Source organism: Salvelinus alpinus, chromosome 4 (assembly GCF_045679555.1).
Source record: "Salvelinus alpinus chromosome 4, SLU_Salpinus.1, whole genome shotgun sequence".
NCBI lineage: Eukaryota > Metazoa > Chordata > Actinopteri > Salmoniformes > Salmonidae > Salvelinus > Salvelinus alpinus.
This window is the reverse complement of record NC_092089.1, coordinates 41809271-41826607: the sequence shown is the minus strand read 5'-3', so window position 1 is coordinate 41826607 and position 17337 is coordinate 41809271. Positions and strand designations below refer to the sequence as shown.

The 17337-nt window shown below is 47.1% G+C and overlaps 1 protein-coding gene and 1 long non-coding RNA gene across 2 annotated transcripts in view; one reads left to right on the top strand and one right to left on the bottom strand.

Moving 5' to 3' along the window:
• Nucleotides 1–6864: 6864 nt before the first annotated feature.
• On the top strand, nt 6865–8067 carry LOC139573563 (uncharacterized). Its single transcript, XR_011674622.1, has 3 exons — nt 6865–7080; nt 7688–7734; nt 7838–8067. It is a non-coding gene; the product is annotated as an uncharacterized lncRNA (long non-coding RNA).
• A 376-nt stretch (nt 8068–8443) lies between these two features.
• LOC139573562 (nectin-2-like) overlaps nt 8444–17337 on the bottom strand; it is a 73015-nt gene continuing 64121 nt past the window's right edge. The window contains exons 7-10 of the mRNA XM_071397166.1: nt 11307–11439; nt 11153–11222; nt 10449–10535; nt 8444–9732 (exon numbers count right to left, since the gene is read on the bottom strand). Coding sequence (XP_071253267.1) covers nt 9508–9732; nt 10449–10535; nt 11153–11222; nt 11307–11439 — 515 coding nt within the window. The 3' untranslated portion in view covers nt 8444–9507. The remainder of the gene's footprint in view (nt 9733–10448; nt 10536–11152; nt 11223–11306; nt 11440–17337) is intronic.

Here is a 17337-nt window from a genome sequence, read left to right as displayed (position 1 = left end):
GACCTGTATGCTCTTGTTGACTGATCCTCGCTACATATCCGTCGCCAAACCCACTGGCTCCAGGTCATCTATAAGTCTTTGCTACGTAAAGCTCTGCCTTATCTCAGCTCACTGGTCACCATAGCAACACCCACCCGTAGCACACGCTCCAGCAGGTATATTGCACTGGTTACCCCCAAAGCCAACACCTGCTTTGGCCGCCTTTCCTTCCATTTCTCTGCTGCCAATGACTGGAACGAATTGCAAAAATCACTGAAGTTGGAGACTTATATCTCCCTCACTAACTTTAAGCGTCTACTGTCAGAGCTGTTTACCGATCTTTGCAGCTGTACGCAGCCCATCTGTAAATAGCCCATCCAACCAACTACCTATCTCATCCCCATATTTGTTTTTGTTTGTTCATTTGCACACACTGTATACAGATTTTTCTATTGTGTTATTGACTGTAATTTACAAATACTTATTTTCCACCATAATTTGCAAATAAATTCATTAAAAATCCTACAATGTGATTTTCTGTGATTTTCTGGATTTTTCTTTCTCATTTTGTGTCAGGACCCGGTGCGAGAAACAGTCACTAATAATTGGCAGAACCCAGAAGATGAGGCAGACACAGCAGTACTAGAGATGGAGGTTTAATAAAGGAAAAATCTTCAGGCCAAAATTATAAATCCACAAAGTGGTAAGAACAGCAGGGAAAAAACAAACCTCAAAAGACTAATCAAAAAATAAACAAGAACAAAACCAGAGAACCTCTGGAAAATCCAACTAGAGAATATATGTTCACAAAGGCTGGGGCTGGGTGCTAACATACAAACACTGAGCAAGGAACTGAGGAACACACAGGGTTTAAATACTAACAAGGGAATGACTTACAGGTGCAAACAATAATTAGAGCAAGAAAAACAAAAAGGTACAAAAAAGGTGCAATGGGGACATCTAGTGACCAAAACCATAATAGTCCTGGCCAAAACCTGACAGAATCCCCCTCCTAGGAACGGCTCCTGACGTTCCTACCAGCCTTCTCAGGGTGGAGGGCCCTGAACTGACGAATGAGGTCAGGGTCCAGTATGTCCTTGGCAGGAACCCAGGAGCGCTCCTCGGGACCGTAGCCTTCCCAGTCCACCAGATACTGCCAGGACCGCTGCACCCGGCGGGAATCCAGTATCCGATGGACGGTATAAGCCGACTGGCCTCCGATGATACGGGGCGGAGGGGGAGGTCTGCCTGCCGGGATAAGGGGAGAAAAAAACAACAGGTTTTAATAAAGAAATGTGAAACGTGGGATTAATTTTAAGGGATCTGGGTAAGTGCAGGCGAAAAGTAACGGGGTTCACTCTTCTGGCAACCTTAAAGGGACCGATGAATTTCTGGGACAGTTTGCGAGACTCCACCCGTAGCGGTAAATTCTTGGTTGAGAGCCATACTCTCTGGCCGAGGCGCAGGGTAGGCCCGGGACGGCGACGTCTGTTGGCTTGTTGTTGGTACCTCTGTGAGGAACGCAGAAGATTAAGACGGGCCTTCTTCCACGTAAGCCGACAGCGTCTGATGAACCTTGAGGCTGAAGGCACACTGACTTCTGCCTCCTGGTCCGGGAACAATGGAGGAGCATAGCCAAACTGACACTCGTGCGGGGACATACCAGTGGAGGAGGAGCACAAGGTGTTGTGCGCGTACTCGGCCCAAACCATGAAGGACGACCATGTGGACGGGTTGTTGGAGACCATACATCTGAGGGTGGTTTCCAGCTCTTGATTCATCCTCTCGGTTTGGCCATTGGACTCCGGATGGTACCCTGAAGATAGACTGGCAGTGGCCCCTATGAGTTGGCAGAAGGCCTTCCAAAACCTTGAGGCGAACTGGGGACCTCTGTCGGAAACCATATCTTGCGGAATGCCGAAGACTCGGAACACATGGTTAATCACCAACTCAGCCGTTTCCTTGGCAGAAGGTAACTTAGTCAAGGGAACGAACCTGGCCGCCTTAGAAAACCTGTCGATGATGACTAGGATAGTAGTATTACCATGGGACGGAGGAAGGCCAGTAATAAAGTCCAATGAGATATGGGACCAGGGTCGGTGGGGAATAGATAAAGGGTGAAGGAGTCCTTGAGGGCGGAGGTGAGAAGATTTGCCCTGGCAGCACACGGGACAGGCCTTGACGAAAGTGGCAACGTCTTCTTTTATGGTGGGCCACCAGAACTTACGCTGGACGAACTCCAAGGTGAGACCTACGCCCGGGTGACAGGTGAGGCGAGAGGAGTGCCCCCACAGAAGGACTTGGGACCTTGCTGCCTTGGGAACAAACAACCGATTAGCAGGACCTCCTCCTGGGCCCGGTTCGATGGCTTGAGCTTGTTTCACGGTATCCTCCACTTGCCACGAGATCGGAGCCACGATCTTAGCGGCCGGAAGGACAGTCATGTCAGTATCTTCTCGAATGGCAGGAGAGTAGATTCGTGACAAGGCGTCCGGTTTGAGATTCTTCGACCCGGGTCTATAGGTGAGGATAAACTGGAATCGGCTGAAGAAAAGAGACCATCGAGCTTGTCTGGAATTCAACCGCTTCGCCTGCTGGATATACTCCAGATTTTTGTGGTCCGTAAGCACTTGAAACGGTTGAGAAGCCCCCTCGAGCCAGTGTCTCCATTCCTTCAATGCCATCTTAACCGCTAGGAGTTCACGATCCCCCACATCGTAATTCCTCTCGGCCGGGGTAAGCCGGTGAGAGAAGAAGGCGCAAGGATGAAGCCTCTTGTCTTCACCCCTCTGAGACAGGACAGCTCCAACACCAACCTCTGATGCGTCTACCTCCACCACAAAAGGTTCATCCGCCGTCGGTAGTGTCAGGATGGGAGCAGAGAGGATGCGCTGCTTGAGTCCTTGGAAGGCCGTCTCAGCTTCTCTTCCCCACAGAAACCTTGTGTTGCCACCCTTGGTTAACGCTGAGAGAGGAGCTGCCACCGAGCTGAAGTTCTTGATGAACTTGCGGTAGAAGTTAGTGAAGCCCAGGAAACGCTGAACTTCCTTAACGGACTTGGGGGTGGGCCAATCTGCTACCGCCCCTACCTTCTTGGGATCCATCTGGACTCGACCGGGTTCCACTACAAATCCCAGGAATTGTACTCGAGAGGAATGGAATTCACACTTTTCAGGCTTAACGTACAAATGGCTGTCTAGAAGGCGTTTGAGCACTTGTCTGACATGCTTAGTGTGTTCTTGAAGGGAGCTCGAAAAGATGATGTCATCCAAGTAAACAAACACGAAAATGTTAAGCATATCCCTAAGCACATCGTTTATGAGCGCTTGGAACACAGCCGGGGCGTTGGTCAGGCCGAAGGGCATCACCAAGTATTCGTAGTGACCAGTAGGCGTGTTGAAAGCGGTCTTCCACTCGTCACCGGGTTTGATCCGCACAAGATGGTATGCGTTCCGCAGGTCAAGCTTAGTGAAGACCACTGCTTCCTGGAGCAGCTCAAAGGCTGTGGCCATAAGGGGTAGCGGGTAGCGGTTACGGACGGTTATGGCATTAAGTCCCCGGTAGTCGATGCAAGGACGTAATCCCCCGTCTTTTTTGGCCACAAAGAAAAACCCTGCTCCCGCCGGTGAGGTGGATGGACGCATGAGGCCTGCTGCCAGAGAGTCCTTGATGTAGGTATCCATAGCAGCTCGTTCGGGAGGAGATAGGGAAAAGATCCGACCCCTGGGGGGGCAGGTGCCCGGAAACAGGTCGATGGGGCAATCGTAAGGTCTATGGGGTGGTAGTTTGGTGGCCCTCTGTTTGCTAAATACCGGTTTGAGGTCATGGTAACACTCGGGAACTCGGGACAGGTCGATGGATTCTAGAGACTCGGGAGGGGAACTCGGGGAACTTGGGAAGATACAAGTGGCTTGGCACGTAGGACCCCACTGCTTGATAGTGCCCACAGACCAGTCGATGTGAGGGTTATGGCTGTGAAGCCAGGGGTATCCAAGGACGAGAGGGAACTCGGAACACGAGGTCAGATGAAAGTTCATCACTTCCTGGTGTTGGGAAACTGAAAGTCGCAAGGGGGTAGTGACACGAGTGACAAGTCCAGATCCCAAAGGGCTTCCATCCAACGTAGTAACCCTTATGGGGTCACTTAGAGGTTCAGAGGGAACGCCATTCTCCTTCGCCCAGACACCATCCATGAAGTTACCTGCGGCTCCAGAGTCTACCAAGGCTTGAAGGGGAAGCTCGTGGTTGTCCCAGGAAAGGGTAACTGGAATGAGCAGGCGGGAGTTGGATGGATGGGAGGAGGTTATGTTTCCCGTTACAGTCCTCCCAGGCCTGCACGGGAGAGTGCGTTTTCCCTGGAGCCCGGGACACGTGGAGAGGAAATGGCCCGGTTTGCCGCAATATAGACAGCATCGCTCCCTCATCCGGCGGTCTCTCTCAGCCTGGGATATGCGTCCAACCTGCATGGGTTCCGGTGGAGTCAGCGAGGATAAAGGTGGAGACTCGGAGCTGGGACCGATAGGAGCTAGGGTGAGAGATCTACGGTTGAGCTCTCTCTCTCTCAGACGCTGGTCTATGCGTGAAGCCAACTTGATCAGGGACTCGAGGTTGTCTGGTGGTTCCCGAGTGGCCAGTTCATCCTGGATGGTGTCGGAAAGACCCTTCAAAAAACACACTGTGAGCGCCTTGTCGTTCCAGCCACTCGCTGCTGCCACCGTGTGGAACTGGATGGCATAGTCCGTCACGCTGCGCCGACCTTGGCGGAGAGTCAGGAGCTGTTTGGCTGAGTCAGGACCGCTGGTAGGACCTTGAAACACTCGCTTGAATTCTTCAGCAAAGGTAGAGTAGCTGGCACAGCAGGGACTTTGGGCATCCCACACAGCAGTAGCCCAGGCTAGGGCTTTTTCCGACAGCAGGGTGATGATATATGCTATCTTGGACCGGTCGGTGGGAAACGACGAGGGTTGCAGCTCGAAGGAGAGAGAACATTGGGTGAAAAACCCCTTACAAACACTCGGATCACCTGAGAACCGTTGGGGAGGCGGCAGACGAGGTTCAGCCAGGGGGTTAACTGCCACGGGCACTTGAATCTGATGAACTGGAGCAGAAGCGGTTGCAGGAGAAAGTTGATCAGAAATCTGCTTTATGGAAGTCATCATCTCCGACAGAAGTTGAGAATGTCCAGCCAGTAAGGCCTCTTGCTGAACCAGAGCAGCTTCGTGACGTTGGACAGTCCCCTCGTGGTGGGACAGCATGGGAAAAAAGTCCTGGGTACTGGCTGCCTCTGGGTTCATATTAATGGCTCAGTGTTTCTGTCAGGACCCGGTGCGAGAAACAGTCACTAATAATTGGCAGAACCCAGAAGATGAGGCAGACACAGCAGTACTAGAGATGGAGGTTTAATAAAGGAAAAATCTTCAGGCCAAAATTATAAATCCACAAAGTGGTAAGAACAGCAGGGAAAAAACAAACCTCAAAAGACTAATCAAAAAATAAACAAGAACAAAACCAGAGAACCTCTGGAAAATCCAACTAGAGAATATATGTTCACAAAGGCTGGGGCTGGGTGCTAACATACAAACACTGAGCAAGGAACTGAGGAACACACAGGGTTTAAATACTAACAAGGGAATGACTTACAGGTGCAAACAATAATTAGAGCAAGAAAAACAAAAGGTACAAAAAAGGTGCAATGGGGACATCTAGTGACCAAAACCATAATAGTCTTGGCCAAAACCTGACAATTTTGTCTGTCATAGTTGAAGTGTACCTATGATGAAGTGTACCTTACAGGCCTCTCTCATCTTTTTAAGTGGGAGAACTTGCACAATTGGTGGCTGACTAAATACTTTTTTGCCCCACTGTACAACCAAAGCATGTGTGTTTAGTGAGTCCGCCAGATCAGAGGCAGTAGGGATAACCAGGGATGTTCGGTTGATAAGTGCGTGAATTTGACTATTTTCCCGTCCTGCTAAGCATTCAAAATGTAATGAGTACTTTTGGGTGTCAAGGAAAATTTATGGAATAAAAAGTAAGGAATGTAGTGAAGCAAAAGTAGTCAAAAATATATATAGTAAAGTAACTTAAGTAGTACTGTACTTTAATACTTTACACCACTGATAATGGACCCATGGTGCTATCAGAAAATTGCTTTGAAACCATGTCATGAACAGTATACCTAACAGTATTTTGCCTAATGAACTTGATGGAAGAATAGTCAGGGGGACACTTGAAAATGTTCCAGACAGTAATTGGCCTAATGAATGTGATGGGGTTTGTGACACCTTAACTGTTACAACAAGTGGTCCAAAACTGTTGACAAGGTCACTATAGGTGACTATTGTTGGGTTAAGGTCATTAATTAACCCCTTCCTTTGAGAGAGGCTGTCCCCAGGCTTCTCTATACCAAGTCCCTCATGTGTACACACTTCCAAACCCCCTCAATACAATTCTAAGATTTTAATCTGTAACCAAATGATTGTAATAAAGTTTAGCATATTAATTCATATTAATGGTTGCTTGCTACCCAAATATTTGAACCTTAGGTATTCCACTTTAGTACCTTGAGTAGAAAAGGAACATTTTCTTAAGAAAATGTGTGTGCTTGCTATAGTCTACAATAGTGAATAGGAGCAAACACGAATCTCACACACAGAGTATCCATCCATGAGTGTTCTGGTCTCCCTGCATGGACCTGTAGTAGAGACATCTACTCCAGAGGTACTTGCTTAGGTCACAACATATCGGTCACAGCTGTTTGGGCAATATGGCAGCACTCTCATGTTCTGTGGCTGGATCCCTCAATACAGGCTCTGAAAAACATTGTCACATTGGCTGCCACCCAGAGCCATAGAGACGTACAAAGATGTCATGGGGGTTGTGTTGCTTCTGTTCTACTCAGGCTGTTGCCATAGTAACAGCGGAGCTTATCAACAACAGGCGGGTTTTGTTTTAGCAAAGATATTAATGGTAGCTAGCAAGCAGGCTATCAAAGGAATATTAGCTAGCTGATGAGATCAAATGGCTGATAAACGTGGTTTGGAGAAACTGGACTTTGGTGCATTAAGCATCGAGCAACAGCAGCTACTCCGACAATATAAGGTTAGTTAGCTAGCTAACACTTTACTACTGTAACCTTAGGTAACGTTGTTAGCTTCATGAGTGCTCCTTGGCTTCTCCAACACCATTTAGTTAAATAGTTCTATCGATATAATTAGGAATTAAAATACAATAGGATTTATTGTTCTATCACTCACTGCATTATTTTTGCATTCATCCAGGTAATAGTTTGCTGAGCCTATCTTTACCCAAGGAATTTCTGCTAGCTATGACAAACATCACGTGGGTTAACTTTAAATCTGCTATTGACCACCTGGCTTTTCCCAATATCATGAGGCATGGGAAAGTAGAATGGACAGTAAAGTTATTAAGGGACATTCACCATTATATTTATCCTGGGACAAGAAAAGCCAACAATGTATATTAGAGAGCGCATCCAGAGGTGGAGGTCTTAATAAGCGACTTTTTAAGGTTTGATAATTGGCTGGCACTGACTGACGGTATATTTTCAGACATATTATTCTCCATCTCAATTAGGGCTCTCAAGCTCCAGACATCAATAACAAATATAATTATATTTCATATTTAGCTACAGTAATGAAGTCTAACTGGCCAATTGCTTGGGTACCTGCTTCTTGTTTTTTTACAGAGATGTATTTCTCAAAAGACCCACAGATATTCGAGAGTATGCAGCAGGTGAGTTCAATCAACAACACAAACCGACACGTACACCAATATACAGACTGGGACAGTCCTCTACTTAGAACTACCAATAATTAACATATTTCCTCTCTTTCAGATTACTTCACCGACCAAAACCTTTGTTTGATCATTGGCTCCAAACTGCAGGGCGATCCTGCCACAGACTGAATCCTTACCGGATTGTTTGGCAGTTCAACTGTCATTGAAGTGTAAAGCTGTAACAAGCCTCTTCCTCTGCGTTCTGTACATCCTCTGTATTGACTAGTTATGTGTCAAAGTTACATGATACAAATATAAAACATTATATAAAGTGGGAATGTACTGGCACCCAGGCAGATGTTCTTACTGAGCATCATTACAACAGGTTAGTTACAGGGCTAAAGAACCGCTGGTTGAGAGGAAAAGATAGAGGATTTCTAGGCCTATAAGGTGGAGTGGACAGCCTCTTTACAGGAGTTCTCAGGGAAAAGTCTTAAAGGGATCATTGGAACGTCCCAACTCTGACGTTAAGCCATTGAAGTTGAAATATAAAACAGTTAAGGTTAGGGATGTCCTAAGGATTCCGGATAGCACTAACCGTTTTCTCAAGCCTCAGAGTTCCCCCTCCTGGACTCTTATGTACTTCCACTAACTTCCCAACTCATCAGATGAAACACAATGTGACCGCAGCAATACTGACCATAACTTTAGAATGATCTGGATACACAGTTTAAATGTTTAATGAATTACAAATCATCAAGTAACCAGAGCATCAGGCTTTGCTTTAAAAACATACATAGATGGAATTTACCAGTTTTTACTGCGCTGTCACAAAGCATGACAAAATCATTCATAATTCTGTTTGGTTCACATTTTATAATCTGACACGCTACAAAAATAGGCACATCTGGTTTAACAATTAAGTGATTGTATAGAGAAGACCCTGAAATTGTATAAAAACCTAGACCCTGACAATATTGGACATTTCAACAGTAGGCCTACGTAGTACATTCTGTAACCAACAGAGCGAACAGGCACAAATCATCAATGTTTAGATGCGTCAATGTTAAAAAGGTAACAGAGATTTCCTTTTTATATATACAAGATTTTTGTTCAGGCAATTGATTGTCCCTCTCTTATGGCTTGTATTGTGTTCCAGGAATCCATAATTGTATCTTGGGCACAGATCTAGGATCAGATTACATTATGTAAAATCTTAAACATAATCCTTAGGGAGTAAAACACACAACTGACCTTACACCAGTGTCTATAGGCAACATCATCCTACTGCCTAGCTCAGAATAGTGTACTACTAGACTCCTGACCCCAGAGCCCATCTACATTCCACAGTATGATGGAGCTATCAATACACACTGATCTGATCCAAGGTCAGTGTTGCGTTATCCCATAATGGTTAGGATTCAAAGAGGGTAAGCTGGCCCTGGATCTGTGCCTATTAAACAATCTCACACACTTACTGTACACATGGAACTTTAACCACAACATGCGAGATTCAACCAACCGCGACAAAAGTTAGTGTTCTTTTATGTTGTGTCTGACTTACACAGCATTTTAACGGTAAAGCGGATCCCCCTTTTAAAAACACGATTCCCGTTATTAGAACCCAATACATACACTCACTTTAGTTCACAATGTAAAATTCTAGATTGGAGATACTGATTGAACGGCAATGACTGCAGCCATCCCACAGACACACACATCCAGTGTCCGATGTTCTTCACGTACAAACAGGTTTAGTCCCACACACACTTCCAATGTCTCCCATCTTCACACAAACATGGCCTGGGACACAAAGCTCTCTCCACGAGTCGCTCCGGCGGCAGGGGGGTGGTCCTCCTCGTTGTCATGGTAATCATTGGGCTTGTACTGGTTGGGGGCGTACAGGGGCGGGACTTCGTTCAGCCTGGGTTCATCCCAGCCAGAAGGGGCGCCAGCGTAGCGCAACTCCTCCGCATCACGATTGTATTCCTCATCACTGCACGCATCCAGGTCCTGGTGGGAAAGATAACATCTTAATAATCATGTAAAAATAAGGAGAACCAATGGAGTCATCATAGTATTCTAGTGACCCTTGCATTAGTGAACAAACTGCAACCTTTTGAGAGTCTTGAACCCAGGTCTTCTAGCCCATGGGCAAACTTGCTAACCACTGCTCCAATAGGGTTAAATCACAGGGGGAAATTGTATCTAGCTTACCAAGGCAATGGTTGCTACAGTATTACAAATACATGTTTCTATCTATAGCATGTTCAGTGTAACAGCTTCTATCCACATAGCAGCCCTCCATACCCTTCAGTTTCCTACACGTTGTCATGTTCTGGTAAATAGGGCAATCATGTTGAGTAACTGATGAATTAATTATCAGAAGTAGATGTTAAATGATTGATTTCTTTTTGTTTCATGAATCCTTTACCAGGATGTATTATGAATGATATAGATAATGAACTAAGAGTTGGGTTAAGACACTTTATAAGCCAAAGCTACAGAGCTTAATGTATCCCGATAGTCTACAACGGCTTCCTCTCCTGGTCTCCAGTCACTCCATCTTCACTGATAGGAAAACACAGGCCAGGTGGAAGCAATATCAAGGAGGCCAGCTGGGAATTTGCTTTCACACATCCAGGTCTTTTTATGTCTGAAGATTGAGGAAAGGAGTCAGGAGAGAAGGACTATTGAGAGATGCACCCCATGTATGGCTGTGTTCTTACCGTGCTGGGCTCGGCATCCTGCGGAGTGTAGTACAGGTGTTCCACGGACCCGTCCTTTCTCTCCACAGGGTCTCGACTGGTGTTCAGCTGCAGATGCGCACGCACACACACAGGATTATTCTCGTGTACTCTGAGTTTGGGTTAAATTAGGTCCAAGAGGCTTCTAAACAGTTCCACCCCCAAGCCATAAGACTCCTGAACATCTAGTCAAGTGGCTACCCAGACTATTTGCAGTGCCCCCCCCCCCCCCCCCCTACACCACTTCTACTCTCTGTTGTCATCTATGCATAGTCACTTTAATAACTAACTACATGTACATGCTACCTCAACTAACCGGTGCCCCCGCACATTGACTCTGTACCGGCACCCCCCTGTATATAGTCTCGCTATTGTTATTTTACTGCTGCTCTTTAATTACTTGTTACTTTTATCTCTTATTCTTATCCGCATTTTTTAAAACGGCATTGTTGGTTAGCGGCTCGTAAGTAAGCATTTCACTGTAAGGTCTACACCTGTTGTATTCGGCGCACGTGACTAATCAAATTTGATTTGGATTTGAAAATCTATTTCAGATGGAGGCTTTTTCCAGCATAATCTTTATCATTTAACAATGTTGATAAAAACATGTTGTGGTGTAGTAAAATACAAATTGAGGGGCCATTACAACAAGTCTAAAACTGTTATGGCTGGCCAGCATCCCTCACCCTATCAGAAGAGCTGCTGGTGGTGGTCTGCTGCTTCATAGGGGGAGGGGGCTTGTACTTGGGTGGACCACTGAGAAAGAGAGAAAGGAAGGAATCAAAACAAAGATTAAGGATGATCACTTGAGTAATGAGTAACAGAGAGACAAACACTCACTCTCCATTGTGCTGGTTGCGTTTTTTGCGGACCAAGACCACAACACTGCCGATAATGGCCAGCAGCAGAACCACCCCAATGAGCCCTCCTATAACACCGCTTGTAGTGGGACCCTTCACTGGCAGTCGAGTACCTGTAGAGAGAGAGAGAGAGAGGGATAGTAGGAGAGATGAGAAAATAAAGTAGATGAGAGAAAAAGTGAGATAGGAAGGAAGACAAAAAAAATATAAGGGAGGTAAAAGGGGATAAGTACAAAGAGGGAGAGAAGAGAGAACATTAACAAGAGTAGTGATAACATTCACATGCTGGAGTAGTCCCACACGCACAGGAATAACCCTACATTACACAACATCGTTTCATTTGTGGTGAAAGGTTCTGAAAGCGGAATTCAAAATGTAATCCCCAAGTAATGAAGTAGGCCTAACTACAGTCAATGGTGTGTGTGCGTGTGTGAGACAGAGGTGCAAAGAAAGTGTGTGTGGATGAGAGGTATAGAGAAAGTGTTGACGTGTGTGTGTGTGAGAGCAACCCAAGATGCAGAGAAAGTGTGTGTCTGCCTTCACAGAAGGTCTACATTAGTGTAGACTACAGTCACATGGGGAGGCAGACAGAGATAATGACTAGTACCGTCCTCTAATGAACCATGACCACAAGTACCAATACATATCGAGTAATTATCGAGGTTAGCTAGCGCCGCCGTTAGCTAGCGCCGCCGTTCTCCTACCTAGTCAACACTGCTAGCAACACTGCTAGCTAGCCAGCTAGCCAACTATCATTTTAGTCAATAAGATTTTTTGCAACGTAAGCTTAACTTTCTGAACATTCGAGACGTGTAGTCCACTTGTCATTCCAATCTCCTTTGCATTAGCGTAGCCTCTTCTGTAGCCTGTCAACTATGTGTCTGTCTATCCCTCTTCTCTCCTCTCTGCACAGACCATACAAACGCTTCACACCGCGTGGCCGCTGCCACGCTAACCTGGTGGTCCCAGCGCGCACGACCCACGTGGAGTTCCAGGTCTCCGGCAGCCTCTGGAACTGCCGATCTGCGGCCAACAAGGCAGAGTTCATCTCAGCCTATGCTTCCCTCCAGTCCCTCGACTTCTTGGCACTGACGGAAACATGGATTACCACAGATAACACTGCTACTCCTACTGCTCTCTCCTCGTCTGCCCACGTGTTCTCGCACACCCCGAGAGCTTCTGGTCAGCGGGGTGGTGGCACTGGGATCCTCATCTCTCCCAAGTGGACATTCTCTCTTTCTCCCCTGACCCATCTGTCTATCGCCTCCTTTGAATTCCATGCTGTCACAGTTACCAGCCCTTTCAAGCTTAACATCCTTATCATTTATCGCCCTCCAGGTTCCCTTGGAGAGTTCATCAATGAGCTTGACGCCTTGATAAGTTCCTTTCCTGAGGATGGCTCACCTCTCACAGTTCTGGGTGACTTTAACCTCCCCACGTCTACCTTTGACTCATTCCTCTCTGCCTCCTTCTTTCCACTCCTCTCCTCTTTTGACCTCACCCTCTCACCTTCCCCCCCTACTCACAAGGCAGGCAATACGCTTGACCTCATCTTTACTAGATGCTGTTCTTCCACTAATCTCATTGCAACTCCCCTCCAAGTCTCCGACCACTACCTTGTATCCTTCTCGCTCTCATCCAACACTTCCCACACTGCCCCCACTCGGATGGTATCGCGCCGTCCCAACCTTCGCTCTCTCTCCCCCGCTACTCTCTCCTCTTCCATCCTATCATCTCTTCCCTCTGCTCAAACCTTCTCCAACCTATCTCCTGATTCTGCCTCCTCAACCCTCCTCTCCTCCCTTTCTGCATCCTTTGACTCTCTATGTCCCCTATCCTCCAGGCCGGCTCGGTCCTCCCCTACTGCTCCGTGGCTCGACGACTCATTGCGAGCTCACAGAACCGGGCTCCGGGCAGCCGAGCGGAAATGGAGGAAAACTCGCCTCCCTGCGGACCTGGCATCCTTTCACTCCCTCCTCTCTACATTCTCCTCTTCTGTCTCTGCTGCTAAAGCCACTTTCTACCACTCTAAATTCCAAGCATCTGCCTCTAACCCTAGGAAGCTCTTTGCCACCTTCTCCTCCCTCCTGAATCCTCCTCCCCCTCCCCCTCCTCCCTCTCTGCGGATGACTTCGTCAACCATTTTGAAAAGAAGGTCGACGACATCCGATCCTCGTTTGCTAAGTCAAACGACACCGCTGGTTCTGCTCACACTGCCCTACCCTGTGCTTTGACCTCTTTCTCCCCTCTCTCTCCAGATGAAATCTCGCGTCTTGTGACGGCCGGCCGCCCAACAACCTGCCCGCTTGACCCTATCCCCTCCTCTCTTCTCCAGACCATTTCCGGAGACCTTCTCCCTTACCTCACCTCGCTCATCAACTCATCCTTGACCGCTGGCTACGTCCCTGACCGTCTTCAAGAGAGCGAGAGTTGCACCCCTTCTGAAAAAACCTACACTCGATCCCTCCGATGTCAACAACTACAGACCAGTATCCCTTCTTTCTTTTCTCTCCAAAACTCTTGAACGTGCCGTCCTTGGCCAGCTCTCCTGCTATCTCTCTCAGAATGACCTTCTTGATCCAAATCAGTCAGGTTTCAAGACTAGTCATTCAACTGAGACTGCTCTTCTCTGTGTCACGGAGGCGCTCCGCACTGCTAAAGCTAACTCTCTCTCCTCTGCTCTCATCCTTCTAGACCTATCGGCTGCCTTTGATACTGTGAACCATCAGATCCTCCTCTCCACCCTCTCTGAGTTGGGCATCTCCGGCGCGGCCCACGCTTGGATTGCGTCCTACCTGACAGGTCGCTCCTACCAGGTGGCGTGGCGAGAATCTGTCTCCGCACCACGTGCTCTCACCACTGGTGTCCCCCAGGGCTCTGTTCTAGGCCCTCTCCTATTCTCGCTATACACCAAGTCACTTGGCTCTGTCATATCCTCACATGGTCTCTCCTATCATTGCTATGCAGACGACACACAATTAATCTTCTCCTTTCCCCCTTCTGATAACCAGGTGGCGAATCGCATCTCTGCATGTCTGGCAGACATATCAGTGTGGATGACGGATCACCACCTCAAGCTGAACCTCGGCAAGACAGAGCTGCTCTTCCTCCCGGGGAAGGACTGCCCGTTCCATGATCTCGCCATCACGGTTGACAACTCCATTGTGTCCTCCTCCCAGAGTGCTAAGAACCTTGGCGTGATCCTGGACAACACCCTGTCGTTCTCAACTAACATCAAGGCGGTGACCCGTTCCTGTAGGTTCATGCTCTACAACATTCGCAGAGTACGACCCTGCCTCACACAGGAAGCGGCGCAGGTCCTAATCCAGGCACTTGTCATCTCCCGTTTGGATTACTGCAACTCGCTGTTGGCTGGGCTCCCTGCCTGTGCCATTAAACCCCTACAACTCATCCAGAACGCCGCAGCCCGTCTGGTGTTCAACCTTCCCAAGTTCTCTCACGTCACCCCGCTCCTCCGCTCTCTCCACTGGCTTCCAGTTGAAGCTCGCATCCGCTACAAGACCATGGTGCTTGCCTACGGAGCTGTGAGGGGAACGGCACCTCCGTAACTTCAGGCTCTGATCAGGCCCTACACCCAAACAAGGGCACTGCGTTCATCCACCTCTGGCCTGCTCGCCTCCCTACCTCTGAGGAAGTACAGTTCCCGCTCAGCCCAGTCAAAACTGTTCGCTGCTCTGGCACCCCAATGGTGGAACAAACTCCCTCACGACGCCAGGTCAGCGGAGTCAATCACCACCTTCCGGAGACACCTGAAACCCCACCTCTTTAAGGAATACCTAGGATAGGATAAAGTAATCCTTCTAACCCCCCCCCCTTAAAAGAGTTAGATGCACTATTGTTAAGTGGTTGTTCCACTGGATATCATAAGGTGAATGCACCAATTTGTAAGTCGCTCTGGATAAGAGCGTCTGCTAAATGACTTAAATGTAAATGTACTAACAATAAGATAGGAATACATACACACACGGTGTGACCCATCCCCATATCCTCCCCATCATTGCCCAGGGGATTATGCTAATAAGGGAGTGTTAAAGGGCAATGGGGAGCTCAGCTAATTGGAGGAGAGTTACACAGGGAAAGTCATTTGGTTGGCCCCTGATTGTTAGGCTTATAATTATGACTGTGGTACTGATGATCTTATAGCAACGCTCTGTAATGTAAATAATGGAGCATCCAATGACCTTTACACATGTAAATAGCAGTTGTTTTCAATTAGACCACAACATGTAAATAAAATAAAAACGCTTTGGTTTCCCAATAAAACTATGAAAACGGTCAATTTTTTGTATTTATTTAACCTTTAACTAGGGAAGTCAGTTAAGAACAAATTCTTATTAACAATGACGGCCTAGGAACAGTGGGTTAACTGCCTTGTTCTGGGGCAGAACGACAGATTTTAAACTTGTCAGCTCGGGACTTTGATCCACTAACCTTTCGGTTACAGGCCCAACACTAACCACTAGGCTACCTGTCACCCCAATAATAAATTATAATTTCTTAAAATGATCTCAGAGTAGTTCACCCTGACATGTATAAAGTAATTATTGTTCAGAACATGGCATGTTTAATAGGTCTTATGAGACAAAGATTTACACCATAGCAGTAGTCCAGTTATAGGACTTAGAAGGGAGTGTTACTAGGTGATTTGTGTAATACAGCCTGTTGTCCACATGGCAGTGCTGTGTCTCCATAACAGTGGCTCTGAAGTACTAATAATCTTCACTACCTCTGCTTTGTTCCGTCCTCTCTTTGCTCTTCATCACTCCCATGGTCGTCGACTATGTATCTATCTCTTTTTTTATCCCTCACTTGCACCCCAATCCCCTCTTCCCTGATTCATGTGCAAATATTGTACTATAAATTGTACCTTCCTGTTTTATACTGATGCTAAAATGTTTATTCTATTATACTGAGCCGTTTACTTTATGTTCGTATTCTTGAATGTTATTTCTTGTTGTTGCATTGTCAAGAAGGAACCTGCAAGTAACAATTTAGTTGGACAGTGTATATACACCATGTGTATCCTGTACATACGACTAGTAAAACCTGAAACTTTTCCTCCCTCTCCAGAGTGATTTCCTCCCCTCATCTCCTTTTTACTGATAGGGAATAAACTAGGCTGGTGACAGCTTTATCTGGTAAGCATTCTTTATTTATTAGGGTACTTTCTTTTCAAATCAGTTCAGATAAAGGAGAGGAAGCCACTTTAGTGTATTGAGATGCAGCCGCTGTCTGAGTAACTCCAGCAGTGGTGAATAGAGATCATGCCCTCTCTATCTGTGGTGGATACCAGCCATGTCTCGCTCTAACGAAATCTCCCAGACGGCCTGAGCATGCCCGCTGTGTCTCTCAGCTGGTGCCGCACTCCGCTGCCCTCCGACAAGGACAGGCTGGGCTCCGTAAATTTAGCCAAAACGGGTGCGTACGCACACACACTGAGCAGAGTCCAGCTGGCAGGGCCATCTTGTATACTATCCAATATCCCTGTCACTCACACTAACATTTATACACACCCACAATTCTCTGTGTTGTGCTGCATGCCCCATACCCTCCCACTCACTCACACCGCCATACCCTCCCACTCACACCCCCACCCACAGATTGAGGCAGACTTTATCCACTCTTGGTGTATTCTCAAGGATTCTACCTGTATTCTCAATGTGAGGTATGGTCTAAAATAGTGCTAGAGTTTTAAAATATAAAAAAAAATACTGCCAATACTGCCAAAGTTCTACAACACTAGAGCACTGCTGCATAAGATAGCTGGTGCATAATTAAGCAGCCTCTAGATGATTGCTGGGGGATTTTCCGGTCTGAGAGACTGGCTGATCAGGAAACAGAGTAACATCTCGCTCTGCCTGCCTGCTTACCTCTCTCGGTGCGGCCTGCCTGCTTACCCCTCTCGTGATACCAGTCTGCCTCTCCCAACTGGGATTAAGGTTAACATGCTTCCCCAGTCAACCATACAGGCCCATATGACTCATGTGACC